The 19,092-nt window shown below is 39.5% G+C and overlaps 1 protein-coding gene across 1 annotated transcript in view; it reads right to left on the bottom strand.

Annotated features, from left to right (window-relative positions):
- Positions 1-365: 365 nt before the first annotated feature.
- Mbd2 (methyl-CpG binding domain protein 2) overlaps positions 366-19,092 on the bottom strand; it is a 62,517-nt gene continuing 43,790 nt past the window's right edge. Inside the window, exons 4-7 of the mRNA XM_070029122.1 lie at positions 10,836-10,926; positions 9,433-9,610; positions 4,386-4,523; positions 366-842 (exon numbers count right to left, since the gene is read on the bottom strand). Of these exons, the coding sequence (XP_069885223.1) occupies positions 4,397-4,523; positions 9,433-9,610; positions 10,836-10,926 (396 nt within the window). The 3' untranslated portion in view covers positions 366-842; positions 4,386-4,396. The remainder of the gene's footprint in view (positions 843-4,385; positions 4,524-9,432; positions 9,611-10,835; positions 10,927-19,092) is intronic.

The following is a 19,092-nucleotide window of genomic DNA, read 5'->3' as shown; positions in this document are numbered from 1 at the left end:
AACTTAGTAACAAGCTAGTGGTTATGAAAAAGTGCAAAACATTCTAACAAAATGACAAACGTGGACTTCAAGTGACACCTAAAGGGTATCTGTGCACATAATTCATGCCACAGGGGAGAAAGGGTCTTGCTTTTACAAAATTATCAAAGTAGTTGTTAGAGGAAAGAAAAAAAAACTGCACATGCCTGGTGACAATGTAACACTCCTGGTGAAAGCACAGTTCCCACGCTGTCCAGAGACACACTGCAAAGCCATGAGCTCTTCTCCACCACCTCTGCCTCAAATGGAAGGCCCAGGATCAAAATGTTCAATGTGTATCAGGGCTACTCACTGTGTGTGCTTTTTAACAGAAAGAATCCAATCAATCTGTGAATATAATCATTTATTTGTCTTTACAGTGATGATGGAAGAATGTACAGGTGTCCTCTTTCAATAAAGTATAAAAATCTGTTTATATACAGTGAAGTCATAATAATCTTTAATTGGGGAATTTATTTGGTACTCCTGATCTGTTTATATTAAAACTGGGGCGGGGGGAACAAATCTTTCATTTAAGTGCTACATTTCCAGTAGATTGCACCTGGCATCAAAAGCTCTGCTTCCTCTTAAGGGTCCTGCTTGATATTACAAAAGACTAATTTTAAGTCCTAGGACTCAAAATAAACATCATTTTTTGAATAATAGATATATACATCAAAAATACATCTAAAAAGGCATTGGTTAGTGCTATTAAAAAGCTCTATGTGCTCGGGTACATTTTTTTTCTTACAGGCAAACCCAGTGGAAACATTTTTATTCAATTTCTAGGAATTTTCTCTTGGGGAAAGTCAGTCGAAAGTAACCTGTAAGGAAAAAAACAAACAAACTTAAAGTGAGAAGTCAGCAAAGTATGAAAACGTAATCAGAAGCTACATTTCATTTAGATATATATGTTTTTTAAATCTTGATTAAGCAGTTATCATACTTTGTAAAATTTCAATAGATTCATACATCAAAAAAGGTCTCAACATATTCCTTCATTGTTCCAAGTCTTTTGAAAATCTTTAATCCCCATTTAATTTTCAAAGAACTCATATTACACTTTGTATATTTAGGTAAATATTTTCTGTCTACAATTAACTAAATCAGTATAACAAAAGACTCAGAGAGCGTACAAAAAAAAGCATAATTACCAAACATATTTGGAGAAAATTTCTCCTTAACTCAAAAATCTATTTATATATCAATCTGTACTGATTTTTTTAAAGCATTTGAAGATGATGGGTATGCACTGAGTCTTAGTGTTGATCCTGATTGAAATAGCCCTGTGCAATTTACCTGTGATATATCCCATTCGCAGCTAAATATTTTAACAACTTTGTTTCCTTAGTTACCTACTTCTTGGCAAGCATTCCTAAAATGATCCGAAGGCATGTTCCATGACTGTAAAATTTAAGCAACGCAGTATTAACTTGTTATTAAACTAGCTAAACAAACAAATGCAGGTCCACTTTGTTAATAAGTGACATTGTGAGAAAGAACCATGACAAAATGAGACTGACAGACCTGAAGAGAATTTTAAGTTAGAAGACTCAGGGTCCCTCTCTTATGAGCCTCAGAAGTTGGCCATGTCCCACCCTTTGGCAAGTTAAAAATCTACCTATTCTACACATTATGAATATAAATTAAGTCATGTGGCCAGGCTCCATTTTCTTAAGCATTTAAGGTGCAGATGAGGCTAAACGAGTTGAGTAAATGAACTCTAATAACTAAGAAGTACTTCTTAGCATTTCAAAACCTACAAGTTTAATTGTATCATGCTCTAATCATGCCACTCTCAAGTTTAAGATATGAGACACAACTTAAGCCCAAATAAGAGCCACTTTGTGAGAGAGTGAGTGTGTGTGTGTGTGTGTGTGTGTGTGTGTGTGTGTGTGTGTGTGTGTGTGTGTGTGTGTGTGTGTGTGTGTGTGTGTGTGTGTGTGTGTGTGTGTGTGTGTGTGTGTGTGTGTGTACACAGAGCTGGCTCCTGTTTCTTCTTGCTTATGTTTGGTACGCTACCACTTGAGCCATGCATCCAGTTCAGCTTTTTGCTTGTTAATTGACATGGAATCTCACAGATATTCCTGCTTGGGCTGGTTTCGAACCATGATCCCTCAGGTCTCAGTCTCCTGAATAGTTAAGATTACAGGTGCGAGCCACTAGGACCTGAAATAACAGCTACTTTTTATAAAGAACCAATCAAAACTCAATCACCCTTACAATAACTAGTTTATTATTATTGCCATGAACCCATGTGCAAGGCAATGAACAGATAGTGGCTAGTGTCTGTAAGTATGAAGTGCCTAGAACACATTTGTGTATAGAAGTTAACTTGTGTAGTGTTAACTTGATAGCAACATGCAAGGTAATCTGCAGAAGTTCAGGCCCAGCTACACCTCAACTGGATAGTCCCTTGATAATCCCAAAGTGATTTCCGGAGAAAAGTCTCAAGAAACTTAAAGCTACGGAAGAGGAGCGCCTTCCTGGCCCCTTCTGATGCATAGGGCAGAGCCAGGCACGGAGGCTTCCGTAAAGCACACTGCCTCATGGCTCCAGAAGCAGCATGGCTAAAAGAAAGAAGCCTCACATCTCTCTCTTGTAAACATCAAACACAAACTAAATGACACTCATCGAAGCTCACACAGCACATCCTTGCTAGCTTGGAAAACAGAGTTCAGGATGCCAACAGTGTCTTCCTGTCCTCACTGTGGAAACAAAAGCAGTCTCAAAACTCAGACTGAACTACACGTAAAGGGTTCTGTGAGGTCAAAAATCTATGTGATGGAATAGCATTGCAGGTCGTGGGCAGGTGAATAAAAATCGATGACACTATGGCATGAGCCACTCCTGAATTAAGGAGCCCATGGAAAAGGTGACATCAATTAAACTTGTCATCCTGGCACTCCCTACACTCAGTCTGCTCCTCTACCCAACAGAACTCACTCTTGTCAGCCTTGAGCTCCAGGCAAACCTGACTCTGCCTTGCCATCCTCTCAAGCCCACATCCAATCAGCCACAGGTCAAGTTACCTCTACCTCAAAATAGATCTCAGATCTGCCCTTGCCTCCTCTTCTCCGTACCCACTAACATCAGTTTCATGAAAAACACCACCACCTCTGCTGGACACATCCACCTCCCAAATCATCTCCCTGATTCAGAGCTTTCTCTACTCCAGTGCGTTTTTCCTACAGTAGCTGGAAGGATTTATTTTTAAGAGAGGGTACAATACCAGGGTTTGAACTCGGGGTCTTGAGCTTGCTTGCTTGACCCTACACACTTGAGCCATGCTTCTAGTCCTGCTCTTAAGAGATTAGTTTGGAAATAGAGTCTAGAAGACTTTTATGGCCAGGCTGGTCTTGAACCATCACCCTACAGGTGTCAGTCTCCTGAGTAGTGAGAATTACAGGCATGAGCCACCGGTGCCGTCTTAAGACAGAGGATTGTGTACATAAGCAAACCTCATCATGCCACTGGCCCTTCCATATTTTCCACTAGTTTTAATCACTGAGCTCAAAGTCCTTAGTCATGACCCCCGGGCTCCCCACGAGTAGGTGTACTGCCACACGGCATGCCCCACCTTCCTCACACACAGTCTACTGCAGTGACTTTTGCTTTGCTCTGAAATAAACCAGGTTTCTCTGTGCTACACCTTCTAATGAGACTATGCTTTGCCTGACTCATTTCCACACATTTGTCGGGCCCAAGGTAAATGTCACTTCCTTGGAAAGGCTTTGTTCAACCTTCACGTCATGTGAGCTATCCCTTGTCTCTCCTCAGTTTTGACTTCAAAGGGAACTAAAGCCTGCCAAGATGCAGGATGGAATTTGGGAAACAGGTTGCCACACTGAAGCTGTGAGAAATCATGTAACAACAAAAACAAAAAACAAAAAACCCACGGTTGTACTTGTAACTCATTAGTGGTTTTAGGACCAAAATTTGTAGTGTTAGGGAAAATTACATATTACATATGTCAGTGTCCTTCCTGAGTGGTTTTTTAATACTGGATATATGGAAGGGAGAGCATCCAATAAGGGAAGAATTCTGCCTATATTGCAAGCATAATTCTAAAGGGGACACAATGCAGTTCAGGTTAATCTTTCCTCCCACCTGATTGGGTCCTGTTTTCCTCCTGCTTCACTCTAACACTGGTGCATGTTTAACCTGGGGGTCAAATGTCCTCACTGAGTAAGAACAAACAGATAGAAATAATTTATATGGCTCTAAATTCAAATGGGAGAATTAGCACATGTGTAACTATGCACAGGCACAGCTTTGTATTCTCTGCTGAGGAGGCTAGGACGGGAAAACAACAAGAAAATAAACAGCATAAGAGCCACCTGCTTCTGGGTCTGGTGTTTGCTTACCTGATCACACATTAGGCTTCATCTCCACTGTCCATTTCAATCTCCATCTCTTCTGTATCAGCAGCCCTGGACAGGATGTCTGCCATCAGCGCCTCTTCCAATTTCTTGCGGACTTGTTGTACTCGTTCTTCCTGTTTCCTTTTCAAAAGCAGAAGAAAAAAACCTTGACAATCTGACAAGTAATGGAAATAAGAAACTACTACATCTTACACTGAGGTTTCTCTGTCTTGTTTGGTTTTTTCCTTTTGCCGTACTTGCATGTGAACTCAGGCCTTGTACCTGCTAGGCATGTGCTCTGCCACTTAAGCCATGCCTCCAGTGCTCGAAACTGCAACAAGAGTTCATCCTCACTAAAACAAGTCACGAAATTACTTAAAACAGATTTTCTCCTAAAAAAGAAAAGGATGGTCTCAGACAATTATCCCTTGTCTCACAGAGAATTCTGGAAGCAGTAGTTTTCTTTCAGTAACTTCTTCCTGAACTTGCAAAGTTCCGAGCATGTGAAGGTTTGCCTTTATTGCTATACAGAACAATTAGACATCACCTGAAAACAGGAACACGAGAGAGGTCAGAGGGCAATTGAGGGAGAAGCACCTTCTCTGGTGAGGCACTGAGACAGACAGGGCGTGCTGGGAGGAGGTCTGAGACAGACAGGGCGTGCTGGGAGGAGCTCTGGCTCTTCATGACTTTGTTAGGAGGGAGAACTCCTGAGCTCCCGTGTCTGTAGACAACAGGTTAGCACAGAAGAGCCACAACTACATGAACTTCTGAACTGAACACAGAAACCAAAAAGCATCTATTCAACTGAGATAAGCAAAGCCATTCAAGATACCAGGTCAACTCTTGACTCCCAGGACCAGGAAGGTGAAAATACTAATAAAGGCTCCAAACCATTAGACAGAAAATAAAACCCAGGAGGAAGAGCTGCCGGTCCAAATTTCACCTTTTAAAAGCAAAGGAAAAAATGAGACTAGCTCCCTGAAAGGATAAGACGGAATTTACACCCAGAGCCAACTAGAGAAGCACAAGCAGGAAGAACACTGGCATGTGGAGGCTTGCATTGTCATCCGGCTATCCGGGAGGCAGAGGTAAAGATCACAGCCAAGTGTGAGACACTGTCTCCTAAACCAAAAAGGTGAGTGAGTGCCTGCACTGGCAGCTCACACCTGTAATCCTAGCTACTCACGAGGCTGACATCTGAGGATGGCAGTTCAAAGCCAGCCCAGGCAGGAAAGTCTATGAGACTCTTATCTCCAATTAACCACCAGAAAACTGGAAAAACCCAATGTAGAGCTCTAGCCTTGAGCAAAAGAGTTCAGGGACAGTGCCCAGACCCTGAGTTCAAGCCCCATGACCAACAACTACAAAAAAAGCTAAGTGACTCAAGTGGAAGAGCGTTTACTAAGCAAGTATGGGGCCCTGAGTTGAAAGCCCAATCCCTCCAAAACAATAAAGAAGAAAAAAAGGTGGGAAGGTAGCTTTAAACAGAGAACAGGTGAGGCCCTCCTCCGAGAGAAGAAAGATGATGAGGATGGATGCAGATGAGAGTGCGGAGTAGCACAGTGACAGGGAAACTGAGGGCTCGAAAAGAAAACGAAGTCTAGTTTTCTACCAGTCACTGAGGAAGACAGACTCCAGCCCGACCCGAACCTGAGACATCAGAAAGAAGCATAGCCACGACTGGAAAACTCAATTACCCCCTGGTATATTTAGTCCCTGGAGGCTCCTCAAACTGTACAGCTAATATTTGTTTTATATTTTAAATAAATTTTGAAAACAAAGCCAGGAAGCTGAGAGGCAGGGAGTATTTACTAAGTCAATCTGAGCTCTATATCTTCTGTCATAATAAAAGAAAGAAACTCAACAGACCTTTATAAAATGGAGTAGGGTCACAAAGACAACATTTGCCCAGTGATTCAAAGTTTATGTCTCATTGGCAGAAAACAAGAGAAGGCACAGTTGCCCGGGAGTAATCCTATAGGAAAGATAGGGCAAAGGGAACAAATGGCACTTTATCTTAAACCCTAAAACCCACAATTAATTTCTTGAGCAATATTAATTTTGATTAATAATTAATTTTAATTGAATATTATTTCTTGAACATAATTAACTGCCAATTTTGGAGCACTACTTCCCGCGCTTATGGGTGTTGAAATTTAAGTGCTTGCCACTATGGGAGGCAGAACTCTAAGATGTTCCCCAGGAACCCCCATACACCTCGTATACACTCGGTATAATTTTACTCCTTAAAGGTGAGTGAAACTGGTAACTATTATGGGCTATCACTCCATGATTAGGTTACTGGTCAACTGATCTTGAGCTAATTAAAAAGAAAGCTCGGTATAGTATACATATGAATATAAAGCACATTACATATAGATGTGAATACAGCATAATGAACAAAACTTTTTTTTAAAAGGTGGAGAGAAAGGGATTAAGAAAGAAAGAACAACAGAAAGGGTGAATTTGATCCAAGTACATCATATGTATGACAAATCAAAATGAAAACATCCCTTTGTACAATTAATTTTCTCTAGTAAAAATGAAACACATATGCAAGAGCACATGCAGGGACCAGAGGACAAGGAATGTAGGCCACCTTTAGAGCTGAAAGCAGGCCCTTTCCCATGGCCAATCAGCCTAACAACCACAAGAATGAACAAGTATATGAGCTTGAAAGAAAATCCCAAGCTCCTGAAGGCAACACAGTCTCTGACTTTGATTTCAATCTTGGGAGACGGGAGCAGAGAACCTGGAGATTGCTGACCTGGACTGCAAGTTCACAGATGGCTGTAACGCTTGTGAGAATCTGTTACAAACTATTAGAAAACAAATTACCCATGGATGAAAATATCGACTTTGCCGAAATACATATACGTAAAGTTGGAATCTTCAGGTGGGTGTTCATTCTGGCAGCACATAAGATAAAATGGAGCACAGGGCACAGGAGGATGGCATGGCCCCTGTGTAAGAATGCTATCTTTGATCAGAGGTTTGCAAGAAATCAGCATATTGACTATATAATGAGAGGAAGCATCATAATTTCATCTGCAGTCAGTTATTTGGAACCCACATTAATTCAAGAAGGAATATCTGCTTAATAATTTCTGCTCAAATGATTAAATCAAATGAATAATTTGTTAGGGAACTTTACCAAAACAGGAAATAGTCCAGAGCTGGCTTTTGATAATTCCCTCTACTGTCAAAAGATCTGTGGCAGACCTGGCATGCCCAGGGTATCAACCCAGTAACAACCTGTAGAGTCCCTACTGATCACTCTGTGCTCATCCCAAGACACAAAAGCACTTGATTCCCATGTAATTTTCTTCCTCAAAAATAAGAATAAGCCCAAAAAGCAAGATGATTTGACTTTTCATTTTGTTATTCTAATTTTTCCAAAACTGCAGATCATACATCTCATGCAATCAAAGCATATGAATATAACTTTGAACTCATTTATACCTTTGCAAAAGGAATTACTTTAAAACCCAAGAGAAGCTTTCTAATTATAAACCTAGATAGACTTGTGTATTTAGAAACATTTTATATCACCTATTTATAGGTTTAGAACAGAATACAAATTTTATTTTTAATTATGATTCAAAAGTGCCATCTACTGGTTTCTACTAGGAATAGTACTCCAGTACTGAAGTTCATAAATCCTAAAAAGAATTTCTTTGTGGTCTTACTATCCAGAACATTTTCAAGATTCTACCCATCTGAGCCAGATGTTTTCCTTTTACTGTTTATTTGCTGTTAAAAATCTAAATTGTGGCCCAGCATTAGAAGAAATAAAAGATGTTAATACATGCTAATACATATTGCTTATATCCTTTCTTATCCTGTTTTACAGCTTTACCCTTAGCTCTTTTTCATTTGTTTCTCATCTTGCTATAATTGTGTATGTGTGTGTGTATAAATGTGTATGTTTAACTTAGTAACTACCTTATACTTTTCCTTGGAACAAAGTGAAGTACAGCTCAATCTCTAAATTGAGCTCAAGTGAAGTAAACATAATGAGGAGAACTAAACTGACCTCTGAAAATACAACTGAGCTTAAAGGAGTATGGTTATGGCCATCATCTCCTTTAAGGACAGTTGGTTTGTAGACAAACAAATGTACATGAAGCAATTACAAAAGGCATGAAGAAAAGGCTAAAGATGTAGGTCAGCTTTATAGTGCTTGCCTTACATGTGGGGGACTTGGGTTCAATCTCAAGAAAGAAAAACAAAAGCAAAAACAAAAAGAACATACATAAAGACCTGATGAGTCTGATTAGGCCAGAAGGTCAGAAGGCCAAATTAGCAAAAAAAAAAAAAACACTGCAAAAATGAAGTGTAGCAAACATAATTGATCTGGCAATAGATGCTCTTGTAATGATATCTCTGATATGCAGCACTTCCATCTTTTTTGAGCATATCTTTGTTATAAAAGTCTAGTATCAACGCCGGGCGCTGGTGGCTCACGCCTGTAATCCTAGCTACTCAGGAGGCTGAGATCTGAGGATCATGGTTCAAAGCCAGCCCGGGCAGGAGAGACTGTGAGACTCCTATCTCCAATAAACCACCAGAAAACCAGAAGTGGCGCTGTAACTTAAGTGGTAGAGCGCTCGCCTTGAGCTGAAGAGCTGAGGGACAGTGCCCAGGCCCAGAGTTCAAGCCCCACGACTGACAAAAAAAAAAAAAAAAAAAAAAAAAAAGTCTAGTATCACTTGCCACTTGTTCGACTTTTAGAGGATTGGTGTATGCATCATAAGGTATCATGGAGATGAGACCTAATCCAAATACAAACTTCACTTGTTTCATGTAAATCACAGACTGGAGATAATTTAATACACCATTTTTAAATAATTTAATACCTGAAACAAAGCTTTATAGTACAAAATTTTTCACTTGTATCATTGTTTTGGAGCTCAGCTTTTGTAGCATTTTGGATTTAACTTTTCAAAGAAGGGATGTTCAATTTATGGAGCTAAGTCTCATGTGCAGTAGAATATTTATCCACAAGCAAAAACCAAGTTTTCCAAGTCAAGGTAAAATACTTTACCTAATGTCTTCATCTGTGACAATGAAAGCTTTGCAGAGGGGCTGAGATGTGTTTAGCCAAACAGCAGGGTTCTTTTCTACAGCTGGGGAGATTTGTCCTGTGATTGGTGCGGAGCTTGTGTGCAAAGCACTGGCAACAGCAGATAAAAGGGTCTCATCATTACTCCCTGGACCAACTCCTGCAACAAGAAAGAAGCACCACTGAGTGGAAGATTCCCACTATGCTGAGCAAACCCCACATGACACAACCGACAGTTGTGTTCAGTGGGATCACCTATTTAAAATGAACATAAGCCAAAGCAACAAAGAACAATACATGAGTAGTAAGTACACTAACAAGGAATATTAAAATAACAGTAACAAAAGAATTGTGTTTTAAATTAAACTTTTCAATACATTTTCCAAAGTAACTAAACTTGGGAAAAGTCAGCCACATTTCCTCAAAACAGTGAAAACTATTTAAATAATCTGAATCCATTATAAAGGCACTATATTATAACAAGTATCCCAAGTAATAAATCCTATAATAGTTTCACCTTGTATTTTGGACATTAATTTCCAGCAATGCTTCAACGATTGTTTTGTTTCAGAACTTGAAAGAAAAAGGCAGTAAAGCATACTACTCCTGCAGCTTCACCAGCCTTTTCAGACTTATAGAGTAAACACTTGCACATCTTGACTATTTGTAGAAAACCAGCATGGTGGCAAAATCTAAGTGAACTGTTTTAAAGTTCTAAACTTACTTAGTTAAAGCAATAATTTTCAAGGAGATGAAGCAATGAAACAATAGCCCAACTATAAATTATAAGGCTCTTGATCAATGTAGGTATGATACATCAAGATTTAGAAGGCAAAGTTGTAACAACAGAACAGTAATGCTTCCTTAGAACTTGGAGTTATCATGATTGGCAGATCCCATTAGCTGTTGTTAGGGACCAAAGTGCAAGTTCCCTCTGCTACGTACAGCAGCAGCTTGTGGAGAGAATGACAGAAAGAGAGCTGTTAGCTGTTCTTTTGGTAAGAGGATAAGAGAAAGAGTAAATGTTGGGGCTGGAGGCTACTGTAATCAAGAAGCTTGAGAAACTCCATCTGCATCTAGTGTTCATGCAGCACAGACAGGCAGCACAAGCACACGATGAACCTATCCTTGAGCCAAAGGTTTCAAGCATTAAAAAAGAAAATGTGCAGTAATATGTTCATGGAAGTAACCCTACACCATGTAGAACTGCCATGTTCATTTTCCCTTCACTACAAGAGGTGCATCAACCAGCAAGAAACATGGCCGTGAGTCAATTCATCAACCAGCAAGAAACATGGCCATGAGTCAATTCTGAATCCACAGACTCAAGCTTGGCACACAGTAGGTACTTAATAAATATCTGCTCAACTAAACTTAGATAATACCTTGAAGACCTTTAGGTAGTTCCATGGTTTTTATAATTTGTTCTGTTACATCTGATGCACTAAGTCCTTGTAGCCTCTTCTCCCAGAAAAGCTGTAAGGCAAAATATCACTGTTAATAGATACATTCTTGACACAAGAAAGTAGCGCATCGATGCTGTTGAATAATGAAATTTAAACCATTTTGATAGTTTCCTATAATTCTCTCAACTTTTCCTTATAACAAGCTACATAATGCTCAAACATGAGTTACTTCAACACACCATAACTTTTTGTTTTTTTGTTTTTGGTGCTAGTCCTGGGACTTGAGCCAGGATCTGGGTATTATCCCTGAGCTTCTTTTGCATAAAGCTAGTGCTCTACCACTTGAGCCAAAGCTCTGGCTTTTTTGGTTCTTCATTGTAATCTTACTGACTTTCCTGCCTAGGCTAGCTTCAAACCATAATCCAGACATGAGCCACCAGCACCCAGCATAAATCTTTTAGGTGACATTACTCAAAATATGTTTTGTTATTTTATGCAATCAATTTATTTTATGGTATTACAAACTGTTTATGCTATATACCATAGTCAATTTTTATAAGGTATCTTCCAAAGAATATAATTTGATTTAAAGCTCATGTGGCATGACATTTTAATGTTAAACTTATTAGGGAAAAAGAAATAATTAAGACAAGTATCAGTCTCTGTATCTAATCATTAAGCAAAAACCGAGCCTACATAGGTGATGTTTCTAAGACAATGATGTCTACCCCTTCAGCACACTTTACAGGGGAAAAAAGGGACCAAAATTTTTTTTTGGGGGGGTCTGGTCGTGGGGCCTGAACTCTGGGCCTGGGTGCTGTCCCTCAGCTCTTCAGCTCAAGGCTAGCGCTCTACCACTTGAGCCACAGAGCCACTTCCGGCTTTTTTCTTTTTGCTCATGTGGTGCTGAGGAATCGAACCCAGGGCCTCGAGCATGCAAGACAAGTGCTCTACCACTGAGCCATTTTCCCAGCCCCAAATTTTTTTTATTAAATAGAAGCCTTCTAAAATAGGTTAGTACTATCTGGCTTTTACACTGGCTAACCTTCTCCCTATTACAAAGGGGTAAGTCACACCTTAGTCGTTCGGTGGCCCCAGGCCATCATTTGTATATGTATTAGTATACTAGAAGGTTCTTCATTCCTTAGGGGGCTACTGAGGTATACAATCGTTTATGGAAACACTAAATTATCCAAATAGCTGTGTTTTTTAATTTTTTTGTCCTTGTTACACTTTAGTCTTTCTAATTAGCCACTATTTCTCATTTACATCTTTCATTCAGCGTATATTTATTGAGTTCCTACTATGTGCTATGCATGGCCTGTGGGTACAATTGCCAATAAGGTAAATCTTGCCTTCATGCTCAAGCCTTCTTTCTTTTCTAGTCAGCCTCATATTTACTGAAGACAAAGGAGAGCGGAGGGGAGATTCTGGAGACTCTCTTTCTGGTATCTTAAATCATGGGTTAAAGACACACAGTAATGTGTTACAGACTGGAAACAGGAGTGACTACACTCAGCATAAGGATATGAAAGACACACAAACCCATGCTGAAGTGCCAGCCCCAAAGCCCACAAGAGGTATGACTTTTGACATGTTCTACAGCTTCTTCAGAAGCTTTTGCGTTCCCCCTCTGCAAACAAAGCAATGACTTTCACGTCACATGACTGGGAATTAAAGAAGCACAGCGCCTGTCACATAGGCATAAGGCTATACGTTTCCTTCCAGCAAATTTTGGTCAGTCTTAGGAATAATTGCCTCCAATGAATTTAAAGATATGGTAGTATAACTATAGTTATTACAGAATAGCAGTATGAAAAGGAATAACCAGCAACAAAAAGCTTTCTGTCCTCTAAGTACCTTTGGTGTACAGTTACATTTCCTTTTTTCTCCCTACAAATTATATCACCAGTGAGAAGAACATTAATCTTCAGAATATCAAGGGTTGAGTTAAGATAATAATTGATGAATGTAATAAATATCCCTTAATAAATATCCCAAGAAACCCTGTTTACTATTTACTCTTTGGTAGAAAAATGTCCTTTTTCTTTTGAATACCACCATATTTATAGAAAAAAGCAAAGAAAACAAGTCATTTAATTTCTAATCAGAATAGGAAGACCTCAGAGATGTGTATATGAGAATGTATACCTACACACTCAGTCCTTTATGGGCTCTGCATATATTTCAACCAACTACAGACCAAAAATATTCAGAAAAAATTGTGTCTATTGAACACTTACAAATGTTTTCCCACTGTCATTATTCCATAAACAATTCAGTGTAACAACGACTTACATAACATTTACATTGGATAAAGTATTACAAGACACGTAGGCATAATATAGATGGGAGGATATTCACAGATAAATGCCAGCATTATGCCATTTGCTGAAAGAGATCTGGGTATCTGTGGATTCTGGTATCAGCAGAGGGTCCTGGAACCAATTCCCTGAGGATACTGAAGGATGACTTACAATATAATTTGATTTTCAAAAATAAATCAACACACTAAAAACTAAAAGCATGTGAACTGTGAACATACCTGATTGCCAATATTTTATACCTAAAAATTCTAGTTTCGGTTGTTAAAAGATTATTTTTGATCCTCTCCTTTTCAGGAGAGGAGAGGGCCTTCTGGAAGTTTAACTAGGCATGCATGCTTGAGAGGCAGGCACTCTACCACTTAAGCCATGCATACTTCCAACCCAATCCTGCCATTTTTACTTCTTTTACTTTTGTCAGTAGGAAGGAAGGTAATACAGAAAGGGAAATTTTGCAAAGTAAATCTTCATTTAAAACATGAGTATAATAGCTCCAGATTTCATCAAGTCCCAGTAGCACGGAGTGTCATTTGACTGACACCCCTCAACTACAGCTAAATCAGAATCTGATAAGCATGGGCAGACTTTGCTCAAGTTCCTTTGATAGTGAGCATCACCTACAGAGTTCAGTAGCAGAAAATATGGAATGCTATGCCAAGAAAATAGGTGTGTGTGTGTGTGTGTGTGTGTGTGTGTGTGTGTGTGTGTGTGTGTGTGTGTGTGTGTGTGTGTGTGTGTGTGTGTGTGTGTGTGTGTGTGTGTGTGTGTGTGTGTGTGTGTGTGTGTGTGTGTGTGTGTGTGTGTGTGTGTGTGTGTGTGTGTGTGTGTGTGTGTGTGTGTGTCCGTCCTTGCCCATCCATTCCCAGGGAAGTAAAGGGAATGGGAAAACGTTAGAGAGGGAAGAAGGCTAGGATGAAAAGAAAACAGTAAGGCAAGGCCACTTCCTGATCACATCTCTCTATGTTACTAATTCATTTTTGCTCTATATCCATCTTCTCAGTCTCTTCTCCATTTTATTGTTTTCAAGGTGTTCTAATAGGGCTCTCTATATTGAAAATACACTTAAATTTACATAGGGGCTAGGAATGTGGCTTAGTGGTGCAGTGCTCGCCTAGAATGCATGAAGTCCTGGGTTCAATTCCTCAGCACCACATACACAGAAAAAACCGCAAGTGGCACTGTGGCTTAAGTGGTAGAGCACGAGCCTTGAGCAAAAGCAGCTCAAGGACAGCGCCCAGTCCCTGAATTCAAGCCCCAGGACTGGCAGAAGAAAAGAAAGAGAGAGGAAAAACATAGGGCAGCTAGTCTTTTCAACACTGTGCTAGTCAGTTGACGGAGTACCCTGAAAAGACAAGGCTACAGGAATAGCCATTAGAGACTGGGTGGAAGGAGCACGAGGCACTTCCTTGGAATTTAGGGTTACAGTCTCTGGTTTTTAATAAACCCATATTTAACCCAGATGAGACAATGACAAGGTACAGTACATTCCTTTCAGAGAGGTTCAATACACACTCCCTCCCTTCCTCCAGGACCACTCTACTTTATTACACTGTCACCATTTCTATCCAATTGTCACAAAATATGCCCTTATCACAAAAAAAAAAAAACTCCTCAAATTCTATGATTTTTTTTCCATCTTTTTTCATTAGCTTTGTAGCCTTCTTTGCAGCCACTTTGTAGCCTTCAAGCCTTTAGAGAAAGTACCACAGGGGACATGTCTTCCTCAGCCTAAGTCAAAAAGCTTCCCCAACCATCCTAAGGTCAGACCGTATCACTGACAGCACGACTCTCTCCAGCTATGGAGGTGGTCCTGCTTCACCACAGGCCCTGCTCTCTTGCAGCACACTCTAGCCTGGAAACCTGACTTCAACTGCCTAATCCAATGATGTGTCTCTCTCAACTTAATCTTGTCATCTGATATGACTTCAAGTATTCAATAAATACACCAAAGGAACAGTGATTTAACAACTGCATAAAATCCAAAAATGTGTGTGCTATCATTCTTGGTTATTACATGCCTCTCCAATCCACTATTAGAAAACTAATAGTTCTCGCATGTACATCACCTTCTATTGCTAATGGTCTAGGCAATATCATAAACTGGTAAGAGAGAAACAGGACAGGATTAAGTCATCTAAACTCACAAAAATGTCTAAAACATTGGTGGGGCAATGCACTTCTGGAGAAAGCATCTTAGTGGTCAGTAGAGCTAGTTGTCAACCTCCCGCCTCACAGTTCTCTCCACATAGGACATCACACAGGACATCAGGGGGAGCCCCATGCAAGTGCTTCAGCCTCTCTGTCTTAGCCTCCCAGATGACAAACAGGATGGTATATCACAAAAGCTGCTGCTTCAGTGAGATGAGCCAGCAAATTTATTTACTAAAAGTAAAAGTACCTCGGAATACAACTGGTGCATTTTCATGAACTTGGTCACTGGGAAATTTGCCAACTTACAAGAAGAGAATCAGAGAGAAAAAATAAGGATCACAAAAACAAAAACTCCTCACAACCATATACAAACACATACTCATACAACAGATCAAGGTTGATCATGTTTATTATTACCCTCCATCAGCCTGAGCTTATTAATATGTACTACAAACAGATTTGTGTTCTTTGTGAAGTCAGGACAGCTTACATCTTGGGAAAACATACAAGCAAAAGATTTTGCTACGCAAAAAAATATATACTTTGCTAGGCAATTCAATAGTTGAGAGTAACTGGCATTAATTGGCATCTCCTGCTCTCCAGAACTCTGCTGGGTGGAAAATAAGCAGAACTCTGTAATAACTGCAATAATGAGGACATAAAATTATCCTTAATTCAAAGAATCTAGGAAGGCTTTTAGAAAGAAGTAACTCTAGAAAACTGTGTAAAATATTTTATAGGCACACAGAAGAGGAAAGAATACTTCTAGCTAAGGAAACCGCTTAAGCAAAGCCCAGTGTTTCTAAGTAATTTTATACTGAACAATAACCAAGGCAGTTTGTTTTAAATATTATATTCTAAAGTCTCACCCTCAGAAATTCTGTCCTACAGGTCTGGATTTGTTTTATTTAATTAGTTTATCTATCTATCTACAAATACCCAGGTGATTCTGATACAGGTATCGATTATCTTGGATTGAGAAAGACTGGTTCGGTTTGAAAGAGAATGGTAGTACACACAGAGAGGTGGTATCCTGTAATTCCTGAGTTTTAATTCTAATTATACCAGAAGTAGTAGAAATTATTCTAGCATGTTGGTTGTAAAAGACTGTAGGATGATACTAACCTTCCTACTCTTTCATTGCAGGAGAACATGTATTAAAATGCATTTTAAAGTCTACCCAGGTTGGGTACCAGTCCAGGCTGTAAAGTAATGGTGGTGGTAGAAAGTGGAAAGGAGAGTAGAGTAGAGAAAGAAAGCCTCTACACCATGCACAGTACTTAGGGAAATGGCTGTAATACAACTGCATCCTGTTAATTTCTCAGAAGGAGCAGGACAACACAACACAGTTCTGACTGGATCTATATAGTACAGAGGAGCCTTGCTCTAATTCCTTATTAAAATAACCCAAGAAGTTTTCCTCCTTGAAGCTCCTCACTGGAAGGAACCATGGAAAGAATTGCTGCAAGGATCCAAATATCTAGAAGTGTGGATAAAGAACCAGGAAATCCCAGGGGCTGGCAGAGAATTATGGAAGAAGAGACAGAAGCCTAGAGAAGATCAGAATGTTGTTCTATTTCTACTCCAGTGGAAAATATAGACAGCTTTTAATTAAGATTTCCCAAAACTATAATTTTCCTCCTATTTTGAGTCTACCCATTTCTATATTGTGATCACAGTACAGACTTTAGAAAAACCTCAAAAGGGCTTTGAGTTTATTTCACAAATAGAAGATAGGAGAGAATTGGGGAACAGAGATGTTTTCGTGTTACAATAAGAAGGAAAAAAAGCCCTAAGCAGTCCTGGAAATCTAAAGCAGTGTTTCTCAATCTTGGCAGTATAGACACTTGTGGTAAATACATAGCAGTTTCCTTGATCTATACTCATTAGATGAAAATAGCATAATCCCAGTTGTAACAATGAAAAGTTGTCTCTGGTCATTGCTAAACATCTTTGGGTCTTGGGGGGGGGCAGGGAGAAACGAGAGAGAAATGAGAGAGAAAGAGAGAGAAAGAGAGAGAGAGAGAGAGAGAGAGAGAGAGAGAGAGAGAGAGAAGCAGGAAGGCAAGATATTTACAATTAGCAGAGACCCAAATACCAGGAGGCATATACCACCACTATACTACCAGCTGCTTTCTCACTCTTAAAGAGAACTCCTATCCACCTCCTCCTTTATGGACTTTGTGAGACCCACCTAAGTAGCCTGACCTTAGTATCTCTTTTGCCCCTGCCAGACAACTAAGCAGTAGGAGGACAGCCAGTTACTGGTAAGTAAAATAAAGCAGAACTAGACAAACACAACTTGATAGGAACATGGCCATAAGCAGTAATTATTTTTAATAATTTAGAAACATTTCAGATTATATGATCATTTATAGGCTGTTCTGAGATACTAAAACCATTATAATATTGTTTCTGTTGGAAGATGGACATTTCCCAATATTTAAGATGTTCTTCTCTGCTGTGTGTTCTACATTATTGCTATACCTGTATTTGAACCCTTGAAGTCACTCTTTTGGGCTGGCACTTTTCTCAATAGTGTGTGATAGATTGACTCATGTGTATGACCCCTCATCCTGTAGCAAATTAAGAGAGCCTTCTAATATCTTACATAACTTGCTTTCTAACTTATGAGTTGTAATACCAAATTTCACATTCTTAGTACACAGTTATCACACAGTACACAGTTATCATATTTGGCTACTTCTAAGCTAAAGCTCCAGGGGGAAAATTGAACCACAAAAAAGTGCAACTTACTTCAACCCTCATAAATCATCTTAAAATGCATTTTCCATTTTGAAAATATAACCTCCACTAGAAGACAAATGCACTAACCATACTTTAGCATTGACATTCACTGACTAAAGTCAATAGTGAAACAAAGACAGACTGAAAATTCCGCTACGTCCAAACTCTTGCTTCCCTTTGTTAGTTGTAGATACCATAAGCTAAACATTAGCCCTAAACCACAGAGCCTGTAATAACGGACTCCATGCCTGACCAGAAATCACCAGGTGCTAAATTCAAATATCCTGAATCTCTAAAAATGTCCTCCTTCCACCAGGGAAGGTGTCTCTGCATTCACAGAAGTTAAGCATTCTGCTGCCTGCTAATACTGTCCCCACATCAGGCCTCTTATAAACTGCTGTTTCAAAATAAACCCATATAATACCTGAGTTGTATCATTATAGTCAACAAAAACAACTTAAATATGATGGGCTGCCAATATCAAAGGACCAACATGTACAACCTATTTGTCATAGTGTTCTAGAAGAAAGAACTAGACAATGACAAGAAAATTATGATGCAAAGCAAAGCTTGATTCATGTGGTGTGCAAAGCACAATGTGATCTCCTGTTAAGAAAAAAAAAAAAAAAGGACTAAAGAGAAAGGAGGAATAAAGCAGAAGGCCAAATTCAGTTTGATGGAAACAAAGGAACTGGAATTACCTGCTGTGGTCATGTCTAAATTATGCCATGAATACTCTCTTTTTCTCCCTCTGGTTGTGGAGCTTGAACTCAGGGCATTGGTGCCGTCCCTGAGTCTCTCTGTGGTCCAAGCTAGCACTCTACCACTTGAGCCACAGCATCACTTCGGTTTTTGAATGATTAAGTAGAAATAAGAGACTCATAGGGTGTTTTCTGCAAGGGCTGGCTTCCAGCCGTGATCCTCAGATCTCAGCCTCCTGAGTAGCTAGTATTACAGGCATAAGCCACCAGTACCCAGCCATGAATACTCTCTTAACTCACACATTGGTATAT

This window comes from Dipodomys merriami, unplaced genomic scaffold (assembly GCF_024711535.1).
Source record: "Dipodomys merriami isolate MVZ:Mamm:240054 unplaced genomic scaffold, mDipMer1.0.p SCAF_2, whole genome shotgun sequence".
Taxonomy (NCBI): Eukaryota; Metazoa; Chordata; class Mammalia; order Rodentia; family Heteromyidae; genus Dipodomys; species Dipodomys merriami.
Note: the sequence above shows the minus strand (reverse complement) of the source record. Positions and strands in the feature narration are given on the sequence as shown.